Below are 13,282 nucleotides of genomic sequence, written 5' to 3'. Positions count from 1 at the left end.
CAGGAGGCACCAGTCATTGAGCCAGGGTGAAGGGGAGTCCTCCATGTGCTCTACGGTGGCCCCGGAAGTGGACCAGAAGCGCGTGAGGTACGTAGAAAAAACATATAAAGCTGTGTCTATGTCCAAATCGTTGCATCTCTCTAAATCGAATCGAAGGCTTCTGATTCAATTCAGAGACATTAACGGGTCTTCTGATTCAACTTGGTTTCGGAGATTCAGTCGCCGAATTGGGCCAGGTCTCCTCTGAATCGAATCAGCAACCAAAGCTTCACACAGTCGTGTGTGTGTGTTTGTGTGCGTGTGTGTATGAGAGAGAGATGGGTCATCCATATATACATATTCATGATGGGGCAAGAGAGTGGAGATATATAATTTAAGACTGTAAATAAAAGTGTAAAATGAAAACTGTAGTTTCTCATCACTTTACATGTAGTGTGAAACTAATCTATCAATATCCATTTTCTGCAAACACATTTTTTGATAGAAAAATGACAGCTTTCTTTCTGTTAGCACTTTTTTATTTAGAAAGATTGAGGAAAATTAGAAGAAGCAATTGTTTAGAAAAAAATTGATGAAAACTTATTTTTATCCCCTTTGAAAGTTCTTGTGCTTCTCCGTTACTCTGTCATTCTGCAGTTTGTTGCATTACATAGAAAGAAGGTCTATTTACATAAGAGAGGAGCTTCTGCAAATAAATAGGATGTGAATTATTTTATACTTCTGTGCAATTGTTTCAATTTGATGGAAGACAAGGTTCAGTTCACCCACATCAGTATGTCTGTAAGGAAAAACAATTTTGACAAGTCTATCAGTAAAGTCAACACCATGTCAGCACTGTGTTTGTATTTTGCGAAGGTTGAGTGCTGTAACCTGTGTACTTCTGGTTGGACTGTGCATTGCTCATTTTAGACTCACACGCATAGCAACACTATTGAAGTTTATGGAACCCTTCCTCTAAGAATTCTCTCTTTTGAGTAAGCATTTTACATCACTGTTCTTTGACAATCTAAACTGCATGTTTGCAATATCTAGGCTAAGAAGCAGGTTTAGCACAGAAGCAATTCACAAGTGTCATTTTAAGATTGTTTTCTGTAATCCTTTATAATAATTTGCTTCCTTTTATGTCTGTCATTCTGTCTGTCATGCTCAAAAGAGCATGTTCGCACTCACTTTTATGGACTTTTAGTGATTGATTTCAATTAGTTATGGTGTACTCTTGGTATCTGAGCAAACATTGTCCCTTAATACCCTTATTTTAACTTTTAACTCATAATACCCTTACCAAGGTGAAGCAGAAAATAGACACCAATTGAATGCAGAAAGAATGGCAAGAGTAAGACAAAACACAACAAATGAGCAAAGAGGAGACCAAATGAGCAAAGATGCAATGGACAGGCAAAGGGTTCACAGAAACAACAGCAGACAGGCTAAAAGAGTAGGCAACAATAGATCCACTGAAGATGAGATTGAGGAACATAAATGTGGGTTGATGAACGTGGTGTGCCATTTTGTAACTCTATAAACTTCCAAGCTGAAAGACCATCAGATGGCCAATTCTGGAGTTACTGTAATAAAGTTAAAGTGATTCTGTCTCCAAACAGACTGTATCCACAGTATTTGTGGGATGTCATGATGAATGGGAACAATGAACGTTACCAGAACTTTAGAACAAACATCATACAACAGTACATCGTTTGTTGAGCAAAGATCATTGTGGTGAGACGTATGCTTCATGGACTGTGTGGAGGATTGAATCCAAATGCACTATGCATGGAAAATCTTCAACGTCTGAAGAAATATCTGAAAGATTTTACAGAGGAGACGCTTGGAAATGTTGATGGATACCAATTGTATAGGAGATGATCAGGCAAAAAGCTCAAGTTGCCTATGACACAGTGGATAACAGAAATGTGGTACCCTATAACAAGTAGCCTATTTTTACAGTATGGGCTTTTACAGTAGTTACTGCTAGAATGTAAACTAAGGTGTGGATTTAACAACATGGCAACTCTGTAGCAGCTACCTGTGTGCATACTTTTACAAGGTGGTGTATGGAAAGTACCTTGCTGCTACACAAAAGTGGAGTAAACCACCTTGTATTCACAATGGAATATGACTGTGTCAAGAGCAGTTTGCCACAGAATAATAGACATAGACTAAGCTCATACCCCAGTTTACTTTATACTTGTTGGCGTGCCTATATCCAATGCAAAGTAAAATAAATTGAATAAACAGCAGTTTAATTCTGAATAAGCAGTGTTGTAATAATGGGTGGGTGAGCAAGGCACAGACAATGTGTACTGCCTAAGGATAAGTGTGATGCCAGAATGAAGCTAGGCAGTGCCTCACCCTTGTCTCCCTTTCCCCCAGAACCCTGCAACTTCCCTGCAGTGGCTCTGGCCCTGGCAATAGCAGTAGGGATAGCAGAGCAGAAGTGGTACACAAGTGTGTGTGTGTGTGTGTGTGTGTGTGTGTGTGACAGGCTTCAGTGAAGACCATTCTGCAAAACGTAGTTCTAAAATTGAGAAAATGGCACTACATTTCTGTAAGAGAGACTCTGGAAGTACTGGCAATCCTTCCCAGAGTTTTATAGTGTGTGGGAGGGCACCATTTGCTACATCCTCTGTAAAGGTTGCATCAGAATGTTTAACCTTGTTCACATTCTCACTGCCTGACCAGAGAGTTCTTTTGATTGCTGTATAGAGGCGTAGCAATTGCTGTATAGAGGTGTAAGGGAACATGCCCCATCTGTGAAAAAATATCTTCTGCTTTGACACCTGAAAGATCCGTGTAAGAGTTTCTCTTGTTATAGTGAATGCCTGAACGTTTGACTTCTCTGTGACCTGGAGCAGTCCTGCTGCATCTTCCCACACACCCTTCCCAGACTCCCCAACCTCCCTCTGGACTGGGAAAGGTGAGGTGGAATTTCCCCCCAGCTTGACTTCTCCTGTGCTTGAGAAGAGTTGAGCTGCCATTGTTCTCCCAACCTTCTCCAGAAAGGGTTTTGGGGGAAGGAGGGACACAACCTTTCCTCACCATTCCACTCCTCCTGGAGTGAGGCCATGGGGGCCTCAGCTGCACTAGCAGCATGCGCAGCAGAGCAGCGCAGGGGGATGCTGTGGAGCTGCCAGGAATGTGGGACAGTTCCTACAGTTAGCACAGGATAATTGAGGAAAGATGTAGATTGGACATTAGGAAAAACTTATTTTCTGTAAGGGTATCTGGAACACGCTCCCAGGAGGAGTGGTGCAGTTACCATCCTTAGCGATGTTCAAAAGGAGGCTGGACAAGCACTTCATTGAGCTTGTTTGAGTTCAATAATCTCCTGCCCACGAGACTTGATGATCTTACAGGTCTCTTCTGGTCCTTTGATTCTAGGATTCTAATGACACACATGTGCAGAAAGAAAAAAATTCTTATAAGTTATATACTTTGATAATAATGAAAAATAATGATGGTCATTTTTATTATTTTTTGGCAGACAAATTAAAACACTCCTGAAGTTTGAGAGAGTTTACTTCAGTCTTGTTTTTTTAGGCATGAGTAACAGTTTCTGTAATTTCTATATCTCACTTACCAGTTAGAATATACTCAAAGAGATAACCACAGTGAGCAGGATAGTTTTAAAATTCTAACGGAAAAAAACTGTGAATTTATTTCATGAGTAGGTTAACCACAATGTTACCTATTAATTTTAACACAGGGATTTTTAGGTGTAAAATTTAATTATTTTGAGAGTTGCATTTGAATTTAAGAAACTGGATTATTAGTAATTTAGCAGAAATAAATCAGAGGATGAAACCTTATTAAATTTCACCACCTAATATTTTTAAAAAGTGAAGATTAAAGAGTAAAGTGGTGATAACTGATACTGAATATCTGTACTGGCATTTTAGATTATATGTAGATGCTATTTCGTATTGCATAAAGTACATGTAGGTTCCCATGTACAGCTGTTATCTTCAGTTGTCAAATACCATTTCCTAGTCAGAAGAAACATTCTAATTTAAGATCCCAGCCTGATCCTGTTGAAAGTCAATGCCACAACTCCTATTTATTTATTTTAGTGAGACCTATGAGTGCTTAACTGCTTTTTAGTTTATATTCTCCTTAAATAAACTGTAATAGCATTGATGATGCATAGGGGGTGCACGCAGGTGCCTGTGCACCCCCTGAGTGTGGTGGTGCACTCCCTGTGAAAAGGCACCACTTTTCACCACTTGCCACCCCCGCTCCACTGCTGACATCACCAGCGACATCTGTGCATGGTCACTGACTGCCGGTTGGTGCTCGCCACCCACTTCCCCTCTGCCACAAGTGCCGTGGCCACCTGTGGGACCTCCCCACTTGCTGCCGCCATGCTCCCACCACTGACAGTGCTGCTGCTTATGGGAGCTCACCATGCCCCACCAGCCCCTGGGGGCATGTGGCATTCATGTGTAATAGAATTGTATTCGTTTACCTCATGTTATATTAAATCTTCTAAAAACTCATCCATAGTGATGTCTATAGAAATCTTCTGCAGGTTGAGTATATTCTAACAATATGAAAGAAACATGGATGTTATTAACATAGTATAGATCAGAGGTCCCTATGGATTGTGAAATTTGACACCAGGGACAGTAAATACAACCACCCTTCCCTATTGCTCTTTTCCAAACCCTGAGTCTCACACAGGAGGAGGTTGAGGCCAGGTCACACCCCCTTCCCCCACTCCTGCTGCTGGATGAGGCCAAGACTCACTCCACTCCAGATCATGTCCCTCCCTGCCCCTTGCAGGGCCAGGTTGAAGCCAGGATCACCCCTGTTTCTCTCTGCAGGGCCAGATGGGACCCTGCCATGACTGCTTCATGCCTCATGCGGACCATCAGCTGGATCTAGCCTGTGGATGGCCTGGGAACTGCCCATGCAGCCCACCAGCTAAAAAAGTCGAGCACCGCCAGTGTAGATGATTAGGAATTTCATTATACATAGGTAAATGGAAATACTGCACGGAGCTAGATCAGAGGAATTAAATGTTGTACTGTACCGTCATCAACCAATAATATTTTTCATGTCTGTAGCTGTAAAGATTCATAATGCTGCAAAATGCATATCATGCATGAAGGAGTTAAGGTTTAGTAAACCTTATGAGCTACAAAGGCAGTAGCATTTCACAATATGAATTGAGTCAAATATTATTGTGATACTAACTGACTGTCTAGTTATTAAGTAGTTTTTTGTCTGCTGCCCCTACTAACTCTAGTGTTAAGCTTTTTGATTGTTACTGCATAATTTGTATGAGTATTTTAATCAGCACATGAATTCCTTATCTGTGCTTTCCAACCTCACAAGAAAGTCTTAAAAGATTAGCTGTTCATATTCTTAGTTGAAAGGACTGTGAAGTAGACTTTCAGATGTGAAAGAACAGGTGATAACATCTTGGCTTGAGGTAAAAAGGAAAAAAAAAGAAAGTGGAAGTTTTGTTTACTGATGCAAATTTCAGCTACTAAGTTAAACTGCAAACTGCCTTTGGTTTAGCTTTTGTTTCAACAGACTGACTAGAGATGGTTTCATAAGTAAGATGATAATGACATCTGTGTGCTGTTTTGTGGAGTTAGATCTTCCTTGGCATTTTGACAACAGAAAGCAATTTGTACTTTGAGTTTAGAGGACTGTGGAATATAAGGAAAGAATAAAGAGAGCTGGTCCACAAAGTTGAATAAAAAGCTCAACTTTAAAAGAGGGAATGAGGTTTTGAGCAATAAAATACTTGGTAAAAGTGTTATAATTCAAAACCAAGCTGTTTGTGTGGAAGTCCGTCCTTTTGGTGCGAGTTGTCTGCTGTGCTTGATGCTAAAGTATTGTCAGGATACCCAGGCTTGCCAGGTGCTATAGTCCTATTGAAGTCAATGAAAATTGTGGTAACTTCAGCTAGCTGTGATTCTATCCACATCCCAACTTGAAGAGACTAGGGAGTATGGATATGAACAGCCGTTACATTTAAATTAACCTAACCAGAGTTAGGTTAGTCTCAATGCCCACTTGTATAGGTGTTCTCAAGACTTAACCCAAAAAAATGGCACACTTGATCTATGTTACTTCATCTCAGAAGGTGGACTAACTTTAGACTGAGAGGATTAATCTGATCTATGAAGGGCTGACCTGATCTTGTGAATGTCTGTATGCATTCCTAGCACAGCCCAGCCACTTGCATTAGATCCAGGGCTACTACCCCAAAACCTGCCTGTTCTTAGTCCCCTGATTCTACCAATTTCTCCCCTCATCCCAGGTTACCTTGAGCTGTCCCCAGTACTGCCAGCAGCAGCAAATGCCTGCTCAACCTGTTCCTGGTTTAGGTTTAGACAGCTTAGAGTAAGCCTCCTGAACCTAGCTTGGGGCCCTGAACAATTATATGTACCCAATGTTGCTTAATAATTCAAGCAGGTTTATGTTCCAGTAGAAGGAAACTATGAATTCTATCTTTCACCAAATTTTAAATAGGGGCCTTTTTACACATTATGTTTAGGTGGCTTCTGGAGCTCTTAGTCCTTGGATTGTCCACACATTAATAGCTAAAACTAGTTTCAAGTACACTTTAGGCAGCATAGTTACACCGTTTCAGGGTAGGTTTATCTCTGATCCGCATTACCACCCTCATGTTCCGTGAATGTATGGCCACTTCTCACAGATGAGCCACCGAAGTTGTAGCCCTCTGGTATCCCAGGATGCAGTTTCTGCACTCCCACCCTTCTGTTTAGTGTGGACAAACTTTCCACCCCCTTAACTCTACTGCAGGGTGAGGTAGGGTAGGGAGTTCTAGCACCAAGCCAACTCATCCTCCCATCTCAGGGGTGTGACCTTCCTGTGCACACTGGTGCAAACAGCCTGCAGAACACATGCATCTAGCTAAGTTACAGGGTATGGATGGGTCCAGGAGTGGGGTCTAGTGAGGGGAGGGAAAAAAGGTAAGGGGCCCGATTGGGTCCCCATGCTCTGGGGCTTGCTTCCCAGGGCACTGACAGTAGCTCCCCCAAAAGTGCCTTCCATTCTGGGAAGTATGAATGGCATCTCCCCCATCCCCCCCATTCAAATTCCAAATACAAAATTATTAGAACATGGGGCCTTCTTTAATTTTATTCCTTTTTATTTCTTCTTATTTTTTTACTTCCTTTTATTTTATTTGATCCTTCAGTGGCTGGATGATTTCATTTCATCACCCTTCTTCCACCCCCACCCTTCATTTCCTTATTTGCTTTCCACCTCCCATGCCCCATCCCATTAACTGTGTGCCTCCCAGCTTCATGTTCCTGCCCCTCCTTGCCAATCTGTCTCTTATGTACTCCCTTCTAGAACAGGCCTAGAAGCCTGTCTTGGCTCACTAGCCCTGGAGTGGCAGCTAGCAGCTGTAGCTCCTAGTCATGCCCCTCTGCTTGCAAACCCTTTACTGGCAAGTCCTAGGTGTGTACACTGGGCATGGTCAGAAGGTTTTTAGCCTTAAGGGGTGGGCAATTATTTAGACTGGAGGGCCACTTAATAAGTTTTGGTGAGCTGTGGAGAGCCGCAAGGGTAGCCCCATCCATTGACAGGTGCTCCATGCCCTGGTTGCCATCTTGGGACTGGAAATCCCACCCCTAGCCCTTGACATTTGCCACTGGAAGTCCCTCCTTTGCCCTCAGAAGTTGTCCTTTTGGGAGGGGAGGTTGCCATCTTTGAACCAGAAAAACCCCAAATTATACACTACAAGTCAAACACCTACTATAACATATTTTAATTTTATTAAAAAATATTTTATCTTGATTTGTGTTTGTGTAGTGTATATAGAGTTAATTGCATAATAGTTCAAAAATAAAGTCTTACTCTTTTATATTGTGTTTGGGGTGTGGTTGGGGGTAAGTATGTATGGTGGGGTGTGAGGGAGTGTGTGTAGGAGAGGTTTGTGAGAGGGTGTGGCTGTGTGTAGGGGGTGTGTATATGTGGGGGGTTGTGGGGACAGGGTGTGGGTTTTGGGGTGTGAGAGAGTGGGGAAGTGTGAAGACCACCCCCCACACCCCTCTTCCCCAATGGCACGCAGTCCCCACTGCTAGCAGCAGCAGGAGGCAGGGGACTTTGGGGTGTTTGTGCCCTGCGCAGGCACTGCTGCCTGGTGGCATGCAGCTCCAGCTGGAGCTGCACGTGGTGGCAAGAAGTACAGCCAGGCCAGCCTGCCTCTATTGTGCAGGGCTCCCCACAGTGTACATGCAGCTCTCAGCACTCATGTGCCACTGCAGGAAAGCCCCACATGCTGGAACTGGCTGCCTTCCCTGCTGCCATGTGCAGCTTCTGGGACTCTGCCAAAAGTGGTGGGGAGCCCTGCTTCAATGGTGGCAGAAAGCAGGGAAGTCAGCCAGCTCCAATGCATGGGGCTTCCCCCTGGTGGTGCACAGGTGCTGGGAGCTTCACATGTGCTGCAGGGAGCCCCACGCGAGAGAGGTGGCCTGCCTGGCTGTGCTTCTTGCTGCCATGTGCAGCTCTGGCTGGAGCTGTGAGCCACTGGGCGGCAGCACCTGTGCAGGCAATGAGTGCCCTGAGGGTTCATGCCTGCTGCTGGCATGAGCTGTCAGCTATGGGGCGGGGAGTGTGAGCACACCCCCCACCCTCCCTCTCACACCCACACCCTGCCCACTTGAGCTCCATGTTCCTGCTGCCACCCTGGGTAGAAGCTCTGTGCTCCTGCTAGCCCCATGCCCCCACCCAGCTGCAGCTCCACAGCCCCCACTGCAGCTCCCCCTTCTCCCACCCCTGCAGCTTCCCTACTTACTGCCTGGATCAAGCACTGCAGGAGGGAGATGAGGAGGAACTGCTGGATACTGGGAAAGCAGTGGCAGCAGCAGCTCCTCCTGGAAGCTGTGTGCTGGCTGGGCTGGGGCCCTTCCACACACTCATGAGGGTGGGAGTGAGGCATGCAGGCTGGGCGGGGAACAATTAATTGGTGGGCACCACGAGCCAGATGAAATTGCCTGGTGGGTCAGATCTGGCCCTCGGACTGTATTTTATCCACCTTAAGGTATGACTGCTCCAAACTTGAGTTAGCACTAACAACAATTGACATTTGAGCAGCTCAAAGCGCAGCATGTAACAGGACCCAGATAGAGAGAGTTAAGCTTCTGGAAGCTAAGAGTTGTTTTTTCTAAAGAGCTTCCCAGCCTCTTATTGGTTTTTAAATAGTTTTATAAAATTGGGCAGACTGGAATCTATGCTCTCAGATCTTAAGAATGAGCTAATATGCACAGACATCTCCCACAGACTAAATGCGGGAATAAAAAGAAGTGGTTTTTTTAATGCCAATTTGGACATTCATAAATAAAATATTTGAGGTTTGATTGTTTGGTACACAGCCTCATAGATTTGATGGCATATAGCTGTTTCCAGTTATTAGTGTTTTGGCCCTGGTTGAAGGGCAACAGCTTCATTTCATGACAGCTTTCAAAGTTTCAGACTTCTTTTATTCTGTCCAGGAGCTCTGAAACATTTCCTGCTGAATATTCTGATCAAATTGTGCCAACTGTCTCCTTTTCATTTGTGTTTCTCTCTGTGTTTCATTTTCTCTTTGGTCTAGCTGGCTGGGTCCTTCCATTTTCCAGCTTCAGTGGTCATATGGTTCTTGCAGGCACTCTTGACTTAGCTTCCAGAGCTGTGGGTTGGGAGGAAGGGAGCAGCAGTGTCAGCAGCAGCTTGTTTAAACTTAACATGAGAATTTGTGTAAAATGTTCTGTGTAATCAGAAATGTTCTGACCACCTATATTTGGCGTTTTAAAGGGTTTGACTAAGGGTATCGTTGTTTTCATTAAGATCATCGAGAAGATGGTTGCTGTGCTGACTACATGTTTAAGAGCCTGAAATAGGTCCCAGGACAAAAAGGAGAAAAGAACTTGGGAAGATTTTATTCGATAAAGATGTGACTGGATTTTCTGACCTCAGATGAACCGATTTTAGCTTGTGATCATCCTAGAAGATATGAAGAGGTTTAACTTTATTAGCCTGCAAGTGTGTTTCAGCAGTATTGCACTTGATGTTACAAGGAGCTACAATAGTTCAATTCCTATGAAGAGCCCCTAGTGAAAGTAAGGGGACTGATAGTGTATCCATAACGATTCCATTTGCAGGATCAAAGACTATGGCTGCACAAAACAAACAAAAAAACCCCCCAATCCTGCTTCTCCCCCCAAAAAAACAAAACAAAAGACAACAAAACAAATCCAATTGCATAAATTTGGGTGACTTAAGTAAAGCTGAGACATGGAAAAAGAAGCTATTCTCCGTATCATATGAAATCAATTAAATGTGTCATTGCTCTCACTTTGTTTTACTAACATTGCATTTTCATATTGCAGCAGTTTTGTAGTATGCCTGCTATCTTGATAACTGAATCTTCTTTGAAACTGATATAAAAAAGTAGATGTGGTCAAACTGATATGTATCTTTTCAAAAAGAACTACAGCACATACTCATTAAATATAAATAGATTGTGAAAGAAATATTGCAACCTTGCATTAGTTTTATGGCAGTTTTGGAGCAGTTGAAAAACTTTCTTTTTCACCCTCTTTCACCAGGATATTGATGGTTAAACTGGAAGGGTATTTCATGCATCTGTCAAAAATATATATACTTGCTCTCACTGGATAGGCAGGTAGGCTTGGCAGCATTCAACCTTTTTTCAGTAACAGGCAAATACAACTCAATTACTAATTCTCCCAGCATCCTGTCTTCATCACTGATACTGTGCACTAGATACAAATGGAGCAATTATTAGATTATGAGCTATACACCTATCATTTAAATATGTAAATAAGTCCCTGATTGTACAGTGACCCTTACTCTGGAGCAAACCTCTATTAATTTCAGTAACTTCACTCATGGATTGCCTCATGACATGGTCCAGGGCCTTAGAAGGTACATGAGCAGCAGAGTCTTGTGCCTCTTCCTGAAAAATGCCTGTTAATGGCATAGGATTCCCTCAGGAGGGCATAAAACTGAATCCAAAACATCTTTTCTTTCCAACTACAAATCACTTAGGCAAGGAACTGACATTACACTTTTACGTATTCAAAAAGTGATTGGAAAAAACTGGTCTATACCCATAATGGAACAGGAGTTTTGCACACACGTACTGGTTTAAAAATGGTGAAACCCAGTCTAAGATATATGCCTCCCTTCCCATCAAAAGATGAATGTGTGCTCTGTTTGCTACTGATCCAAACTACACCACTTAAAGAAAACCATTTAACTTGGATTGATTCTGCCTTGGGCTTTTTGAATGTCTGTCCTAGCCTCACTAGGTATATTTGCTCCAATGTGGTAATAGTTTATGCTATCACAGGGTAGTTTGTGGAGGAAGAGGATCTGGAGCACTGTTAAATTAAAATTATTTTTTTATTAATGTCTGTGTTTCCCTGTAGGTTCACTTACTTTTTCAAAGCCAAGTCCTGCTCTTTTGAATGTTAATAGTATAATTACTTTGACCTTTTTGGGAACAAGATCAACTCATGTACCTTTGATTTATTACTGTATATAATGCATCTATTTACAATTAAATCACCTTTGCCTATTTTTTTATTTTGGTTAATTTTATTCAAACTTAGTCTTACTTCCACATTTGTTTGTTACTCTACAGTTGACACTCCAGATCCCTATGTGGAGCTGTTTATCCCATCAGCCCCTGATTGTAGAAAGAGGACAAGGCATATCAATAATGATATTAATCCTGTGTGGAATGAGTCATTTGAGTTTATTTTGGACCCAAACCAGGAAAATGTTCTGGAGGTAAGTTGTGCACTGAGATGCAACTGGACATGGAAGATGAGCAACATCTGGAGGGTTAAAATAACATTTTGCACTTATGCAGCATCTATCGTCTGAGGATTTCAGTATGTATGTTTGTTTAATGTTAAAGGATGGATTGTGCCTTTGGCCATGAGGCTGAGCAAGAGAAGTTATATAAGTTGCACCATCCCAGAGGTAGCTCTAGAAGACATTGTGACTCTAAGGCATGCATCTAAGTCACGATTTCTTCCCTGCCTGCTCCAGAGGTTTAGTAATGTGCTGTTCTTCACAATAGCAGCAAATTATTACTTATTTCTACTGCCGCTTACCTGACTCAGCTACTTGGCCAGAAAATAGGGTAGGGTGGAGCTAAATTTCTCCCCATTCTTCACTCCTCCCCGATCACAAAGTCTTCTGACCCATTTTTAGAGGTGTTCCCAACTGGAGTTTTTTTTTAGTCATTCTGGGGGTACAGGCTAAAGCCTAAATGGGATCCTTTGTGGTCTGCTAACCAGTCGAGACTAAATCATTGGAGTTCCAGTAGTTCTCCAGTGTCTTCCCTTGTAATTCCCTATTGGATCAGGAGAGAGTCCTTATAGCAACTCAATTTACTGTAGCTTAGATAATCATGGGATATGCTCTGAAAATTCCTAGTGACACATGGATGACTGCAACATTTTGAAGACAAAGTAACTGGTTTGCCAGACTAGAGTTCCAGTCACTTAAACTACATGATTTTGCTAGGTGTGCACAACTTATATTAGGAAATTCAAGGGATTTAAAACCGTAGCTTGTGATTCCCTGTTTTACAAACAAAGGGGAGAGTATCTTGCTGAAGTTAGGAATTGGCAAGAAAAATGGGAATGTGTAATTTTATTTCATTAGGCCATAAATAGGCAATAGTTAGAATACTTCCTAGTCCTCCTCTTAAAGCTGGCCTACTGGGGCTAGGAGGGAGAGAACAAGTCAAAGGATTTGTAGCTCAGTGAATCGGTGTTTTCCTGGATAAGAGGCTCAGGGTCATTCTCCCAAGGAGAAAAAGTTTCCCATTGCTTTCCAGCTATTTATCTAATGAGTGTTAAGTACAAGGTGCAGTGTCTTAGTTTCAAGAGGAGAGCAACATAGAATTCAAAGCTACATGTAAATGCCAAAAATGAAACTTTCATGGTTGGTTAAATGCCCCATAGACACGTAAAGTAAAATAGGATTCTGCCTTCTGAATCAAGTCTTCACTACTTCCCTGACTCTGAGATCCTTCGGAAAAGGATCTTGGAGTCATCATTGACTCCAAGATGAACATGGGCCAGCAGTGTGGGGATGCAGTCAGGAAGGCCAGCTGTACCACAGATGCATCTCAAGCAGGTCCAGGGAGGTGATCCTCCTCCTCTATGCGGCACTGGTCAGGCTGCAGCTGGAGTACTGCATCCAGTTCTGGGCACCGCACTTCAAGAGGGATGTGGACAACATGGAGAGGGTCCAGAGGAGGGCCACTCGCATGATT

At 42.7% G+C, this 13,282-nt stretch overlaps 1 protein-coding gene across 2 annotated transcripts in view; it reads left to right on the top strand.

The window, feature by feature from the left end:
- PLA2G4A (phospholipase A2 group IVA) overlaps positions 1-13,282 on the top strand; it is a 111,116-nt gene that overhangs the window by 35,891 nt on the left and 61,943 nt on the right. For both annotated transcript variants that reach the window (XM_019530989.1, XM_019530990.1), the window contains exon 4: positions 11,633-11,781. In XM_019530989.1, the coding sequence (XP_019386534.1) occupies positions 11,633-11,781 (149 nt within the window). The remainder of the gene's footprint in view (positions 1-11,632; positions 11,782-13,282) is intronic.

This window comes from Crocodylus porosus, unplaced genomic scaffold, assembly GCF_001723895.1.
Source record: "Crocodylus porosus isolate Cpor-Errol unplaced genomic scaffold, CroPor_comp1, whole genome shotgun sequence".
NCBI classification, from domain to species: Eukaryota; Metazoa; Chordata; order Crocodylia; family Crocodylidae; genus Crocodylus; species Crocodylus porosus.
This window is presented reverse-complemented; position numbering and strand designations above follow the sequence as displayed.